The sequence below is a fragment of the Anomaloglossus baeobatrachus genome, chromosome 5, assembly GCF_048569485.1.
Source record: "Anomaloglossus baeobatrachus isolate aAnoBae1 chromosome 5, aAnoBae1.hap1, whole genome shotgun sequence".
Taxonomy (NCBI): Eukaryota; Metazoa; Chordata; class Amphibia; order Anura; family Aromobatidae; genus Anomaloglossus; species Anomaloglossus baeobatrachus.
Window position 1 is genome coordinate 406,881,773 of NC_134357.1, and position 6,997 is coordinate 406,888,769.

General features: G+C 45.7%; 1 protein-coding gene across 1 annotated transcript in view; it reads right to left on the reverse strand.

Annotated features, from left to right (window-relative positions):
• LOC142310223 (lysozyme C-like) overlaps positions 1–6,291 on the reverse strand; it is a 39,661-nt gene extending 33,370 nt beyond the window's left edge. Inside the window, exons 1-2 of the mRNA XM_075347712.1 lie at positions 6,193–6,291; positions 5,700–5,840 (exon numbers count right to left, since the gene is read on the reverse strand). Of these exons, the coding sequence (XP_075203827.1) occupies positions 5,700–5,840; positions 6,193–6,217 (166 nt within the window). The 5' untranslated portion in view covers positions 6,218–6,291. The remainder of the gene's footprint in view (positions 1–5,699; positions 5,841–6,192) is intronic.
• Between the last annotated feature and the right edge of the window lie 706 nt (positions 6,292–6,997).

Genomic DNA, 6,997 nt, shown 5'->3' on the forward strand with positions numbered 1-6,997 from the left:
TAGCATACAAAAATATGGCGAAGCCCACGTTATTTTTTTTGTTTGGGGGGGGGCAAAGAAATCCTGCATACAGTCCTGGAAGGAGGATGCTGAGCCTTGTAGTTCGACAGCTGCTGTCTGCTCTCCTGCATACACTATTGGATGGAGGATGCTGAGCCTTGTAGTTCGACAGCTGCTGTCTGCTCTCCTGCATACACTATTGGATGGAGGATGCTGAGCCTTGTAGGTCTGCTCCCCCTGACTCTCCCTCCAGCATACAGTCCTGGATGGAGTATGCTGAGCCTTGTAGTTCTGCAGCTGTCTGCTCTTCTGCAAACAGTAGTGTAGAATGAAGAACACATTGAAGAAGGAAATGACATCAGACCTTTTTTTTGTTCACTGATAAAAAACGCATAAAGACGCAGTGAGCAAAAACGCAGCAAAACGCAGCAAAAAAACGCACCAAATCGCGGCAAAATGTGTGCGCTTTTTGCCGCGTTTTTTTTACGCGGGTGCATTTTTGTGCGGTTTTTGCCGCAAAAAATGCACAAAAACGCAGCGTCAAAAAAACGCAGTGTGTGAACCTAGCCTTACCAGGAAGTGGCCCAGGAAGGGGGACAGAACTACACAATGAAGGGAGAGGGGAGCAACTTGTACATCTTTATGGGATTTCAAGATGTTAAGACTTTGAAATGTAGATGTGGATTAGAGGGTGAAATCTGATTGTATTCCATGCTAAAATCTCTGTCTAATATGCTGCAATTTTTTCCAGAAAGATCAATCCAACTGCTGTGTCTGGAAATGGCAGGGGCTGAGCTTCAATGTGTGGTAAGCATGAGCGTGATGCCCCTGCTGAAGAGAAGACGGCAAAGGTAAGTTTACAATCAATTATCTACATGATAGGATTGGTTGGCACTTCGGGAAAAAAATGGGTTTAGGGCTACAGTTTGGGCACTTGGCCTGTGAAAGGTTTGCCATGACTGTACTATACCATGTGATGATATTGCTACAACACATTATGGGAAAAACTGTGCTGCCATACCTGAGGTCATGTGAGCTTCCTCTTCTGCAATGTATAAGATGGCGATTAATATTTTTACGATTCGTGCAAATAAAATCGCAAATTGTTTCAATTCACTAGGACAAATGAACTTAATACAATTTACAAAGATGTGATTTGCATTGAACTAATTTTAATTTAATCGAGTCACTAATCTATAATAAGTTCAAATACAGAATAATAATTATTATGTATGATATATAATTATTAACATGTTTTTAGAGTATCTTTTATAACCACTAGAGGTGCAAGTTGTGCGATACTCTGCATATTACAGGAAACCTGTCAGGTTCAATAATGTTATTAACCTACAGATATAGGCTACTAGTGCTAAGAAAGTGCTCGACTGTTGTACTGAAAGTGCAACACCTGGAAGGAAATATATTTTATTTCTCCTGTGAGCCACTGGCTTTCAGTCATGCAGGTGAGACCAGAAGAAATGCAGTCACTGATCACAGCACTGACAGTGGTGGCTGTAAGCATACCCTAGCCATGTACTGATGCACTCGCACTGCAAGTTGTCAGTCAGTATTGCAGTCAGGCACTTTCATAACTAGGTAACAGAGTTGGGTGCAAAGCTCACATGACATAACAAAAAGGTGTAGGTGTACCGCCCCGCGGCCTCGGCTGCGACCGCCGAGCCGCTCGGATCCGTGCTCGTGTACGGGTGGTGGCTCGAGCGTCTCACGGACCCGGGGACACGTGGCTCTTTAAGGAGTAGTGGCAGTGCACGCAGGGGTTTGGGTGTTCGCTCTGTGGAATTAACACAGTTCGTGACACCACCCACGGGTTGTGGTGATTGTATGGTGGACACCGCCGCTGCCGTTGACTAGGCCTCCCGGGGACGGTGTTATGCAGCCTGGTGTTAACCCCTCTGTGGGCAGGGGCGATGGTCCCGGGGGCCCGCAGGACAGGTGCTGAGGGGGGGAGCGTGGGCGTACTGGATGAGGGTGCAGGGCGCAGTGTTGCGGTGCGGTGCCTGATGGCACTGGTGTACTCACTCTGGCACAAGATAACGGAGTCTCTGGTAAACCAAACGGTAGAACGGATGGGGCCCGCAGCCGGCTGCAGTGTTCTCCCTGGACGGGTTGGTGGTGGCTGTCGTTCCCCTTGCACCGATGTTATGTTGTGAATGACTCCGGTGCCTGGACACCGGCAGTCCGCTCCCTGACGTATACGTGCTAGAGGAGCCCGTTTGCCTGCAGGCGCTGGCCCCTTGGATCTCTGGCCTTTTGTGGTGGCACTTATCCAGAACGGGTGGCCTGTTGCCTTCAATCGGGACTTGTGTGGGAATGAACCCCTGAGGTCCAGACCACAATCAGTAAATTTGACTAAAGGTTGGCTATCTGCCTAGTCAGGGTCTGAGTACCCTGCTTGGTGCTTGGCTTCAAATCGGCTCCCCGGTTCGGTACCGGCAGGCCAGCGCCCGACCCCGGTCCTACAGTTCAACCGACCGTACACCAACGCCTGCAGACGGCCACCACCGCCTGCCGACCTTGCTGAAAGTGCCTGGGCTCCAACCCAGACACCGGGCAGTTCCACTGGCGGGCCTGATCTCCGGTACGCCGGTGTGTGTCTTTCTCCTCTCACTGTCCAAACTCTGCTCTCTCGCTCTCTTGCTCTAACTGCTCCTTTTCCCGCCTCCAGACCTGTGAACTCCTCGGTGGGCGGAGTCAACCGCCTGCTTCTGCCCCACCTGGTGTGGACATCAAGCCTGGAGGGTGGCAGCAAGGATTTTCTGTGTGACAGTTGTCACCTATCCGGAAGGGAGGGGGCATGTGTGGTGTGTCTGTGACTACCTGGCTAGTTCAGGGCGTCACACAGGGAAACCAGGCGCGACATTGTTGGAATGACTCTGGCATCAGAGATGAGAATAGGCTACTGTGGCGGAATATAGAAATTGACAAGGGGTTGTCCAAGTGGTGGAGATAAAAGATACAAGGGATGATCATTTTTGGACAGTTACACACACACACACAATTTATTTGACTTTGTCAGAGTACACCATGTGCAGAATTATTAGGCAAGTTGTATTTTAGAGGATTTTTTTTATTATTGATCAACAACTATGTTCTGAATCAACCCAAAAGACTCATAATATCAAAGCTTAATATTTTTGGAAGTTGGAGTGAGGTTTCTTTAGATTTGGCTATCTTAGGAGGATATCTGTTTTTGCAGGTAACTATTACTGTGCAGAATTGTTAGGCAACTTAATAAAAAACAAATATATTCCCATCTCACTTGTTTATTTTCACCAGGTAAACCAATATAACGGCACAAAATTTGGAAATAAACATTTCTGACATGCAAAAACAAAACCCCAAAAAATTAGTGACCAAAATAGCCACCTTTCTTTATGATGACACTTAGCCTACCATCCATTGTGTGCAGCAGCCACCACAGCCTCCCAGCCACTGTTCCAAGAGGTGTACTGTTTCCCTTCCTGTAGATCTCACATTTTATGAGGGACCACAGGTTCTCTATGGGGTTCAGATCAGGTGAACAAGGGGGCCATGTTATTATTTTTTCATCTTTTAGACCTTTACTGGCCAGCCACGCCGTGGAGTAGTTGGATTCATGTGATGGAGCATTGTCCTGCATGAAAATCATGTTTTTCTTGAACGATACCGACTTCTTCCTGTACAACTGCTTGAAGAAGTTGTCTTACAGAAACTGGCAGTAGGTCTAGGAGTTGAGCTTCACTGAATCCTCAACCCAAAAAGGTCCCACAAGTTCATCTTTGATGATACCAGCCCATACCAGTACCCAACCTCCACCTTGCTGGTGTCTGAGTCGGAGTGGAGCTCTCTCCCTTTTACTGATCCAGCCTCTGGCTCATCCATCTGGCCCATCAAGAGTCACTCTCATTTCATCAGTCCATAAAACCTTTGAAAAATCAGTCTTAAGATATTTCTTGGCCCAGTTTGACGTTTTATCTTATGTTTCTTGTTTTTTTCAGCCTTCCTTACCTTGGCCATGTCCCTGAGTATGGCACACCTTGTGCTTTTTGATACTCCAGTAATGTTGCAGCTCTGAAATATGGCCAAATTGGTGGTAAATGGCATCTTGGCAGCTTCACGCTTGATTTTCCTCAATTCATGGGCAGTTATTTTGCGCCTTTTTTTGCCCAACACGCTTCTTGTGACCCTGTTGGCTATTTGCCATGAATCGCTTGATTGTTCGGTGATCACACTTCAAAATTTTGTCAATTTCAAGACTGCTGCATTCCTCTGCAAGACATCTCACAATTTTGGACTTTTCAGAGCCCGTCAAATCTTTCTTCTGACCTATTTTGCCAAGGGAAAGTGTGATGCTCCTGACTCTATCAGGGTGTCACAAGGAACTGCATTACTTTCTCTTATGGTGCAGAACTCACTCTTCATGGTTCTGGGATCCTAACTATTGGTATTGCTTCCATCAGCACTCAAATCCTAACCACACCTCACACCACACTCTGTCAGGCACACTAGTGGGTGCTCTAGCTGGAAAATGGCCACCCGCCTAGGGGTCAGGCAGACTGGTGGGAGGGACACAGTCAGACCAGTAGTAGCACTCAGACAGTGAGATGCTGAGGGAGTTGTAGCTCCCTGGGTGACTTCGGTTAGGTCGCAGATGATGGTCTGGGACCGGAGGAGTCGGAGACCTGGTCGCAGGGTATTGGAGAAGGGTGTCTAGACTTAGTTTTGGAGAGCGGTCGGCACTGGAAAATCTAGTAACCGAACCGGTACCGAGCAAGGCAGGGTACTGGACCCTAGATCAGGGAGTAGCTTCACGCAACCTGGTAATTCACCTATGGAGGATAGTCTCTTCATGAACTTTCCCCAAGAGCTCAGAGATCGAAGGCACCAACACAACGAGGGGGATAGGGCTTTCCAGCTTATGTGGCCCACTGAAATCCCAAGTGTCAGCCATCGAGAGCACAGCTCCTCTATTTAATTATAGGGAGTGGGACCCCGACAGCTTCAGGCTAAGGAGTCACTCAGAAACGTCTAAATACAAGTGCATGGAGGCAGGCTCCGGACCACTAGCATTACCAACGAGAAAGGATTCACGGATGAGCTCCCCAGAGTGGCAGCGGCACCCAGAGACTTGGTTTACTCCTGTGTCAGAGTCTGCTTAATGGTCGCACCAACATCCACACAGCCTAAGTGAGTACGCTGCTCCCCCCTGCGGCCTGCCTGCCCGCATAGCCTGAATCACGCTACCCTACACCTCCATCAGTCAGATCTCCCCTACCCATGGAGGGAATGTCAACTGGCTGCCCCACTACATCTCCCCCGGGTACTCCCATCGGCAGCGGTGGTACTCCCCTTACCATGAACACTTATCCCCTGTAAATAACCCCCTTTTATTTTCGAGTGGCCGCAAGGTCCGGAGACCTTCGAGCCACAGCAACCCCGGATCCGAGCAGTCCGACTACTGCAGGGGCGGTACAAAAGGAAGTTGCCTAATAATTAAGCACACCTTATATAGGGTGTTGATGTCATTACACCACACCCTTCCTCATTACAGAGATACATATCACCTGGTTTACTTAATTTGTAGTTGGCTTTCAAGCCTATACAGCTTGGAGTAGGACAACATGTAGAAAAAGTATCATGTGATCAAAATACTCATTAACCTAATAATTCTGCACACAGAGTATGGAGGTGAATCTTACCTGAACATGGGATGTTGCATCGATTTGATTTGTATTTTTCATTGGCACACCATTCCTTGGCTCTGATCTGGAAGACACCATAGTACTCACCGTCTGTACGATTTGTATTATACCCACTGGCATGATGAGCTATGCACACAACTGAAAGGAAAAAAAAAAAAAACAGACATAGAGCACTAACTGGTAACTATCAATAATTAAGTTAGAAGTGATAAATGGCTGTAATATACATAGAAAGATAGATAATGGTGAGATAAATGTATTATTAGCTCCTGGTATTAAAACTAAAAGAAAAAGTCCCAACTGATCATTGTGAGAAACTTAGATAATGAGATACATTATACATGGAGTAGATTAAATAATTGTGACCAACATCGATGATTAGGAAGATAGACAGATAGATAGATAGATAGATAGAGGGATAGATACAGTAGATAGATAGAACATCCAGAGCAGCAAATCATTGTATACATAATTTAGAGGACATACTTACGATTTGCCGCCGTGTTTTCATCCATAGAAAACTTCTTTATTGTAAGCAACAAATTGCACTGGTCCGTTATTGTGCTCGTAGCAGTTTGAGCTGCGAGGATGAGGACAACTACAATCTTCATGTTGATGTGTTGTGGAGACAGATCTGCAGTGTTCATATTTATAGTAATACAATGTGTCCACACAATCACTACAGGTAAAGCCCTGGAGCCCGCGCTGGATACATATCATTGTTTAAGTAATTTTGGCATAGTACTTAGAGATAGTCTAATAATATTATTTGTTTTATTTAATGCCTTAGGCCAGGACATTGTTTTTATCCAAGGGTAACATTGTTCTTTTATACTAATCCCATGGGCTGTGTAAATTTTTTTAAAGGGGTACTTATATGAATACATCACCAGAGCCACTTTCAGTATATGAATACATCACCAGAATCACCATTAGTAAATGAATATACAGTATCACTAGAACCAAGTTTTGAGACGTTTGCAGCTTTTGATGATGATTTGCCGAGTTTCTGTTAACATTCTGCTTAAAAAACTTACACTGATTTTTTTAAGCAGAAACTAATAGAAAGTCTCCAAACTCTCCTGAAAATGCCTAAACTACAAGTTTTGAAGTGTTTTGAGTTTTAACATAGTCATGTAGCACCTTATCTGACCAGTTCTGGATTGGTACATGGGAACAGAATAAGAACCACTGTCAATAAATGAATACTTTGCCAGAAACACCATTAGTACAGTACATGAATCCAGCACAAGAAATTTCATCAGGACATGATTCTTGCACTAGTACCACTATCA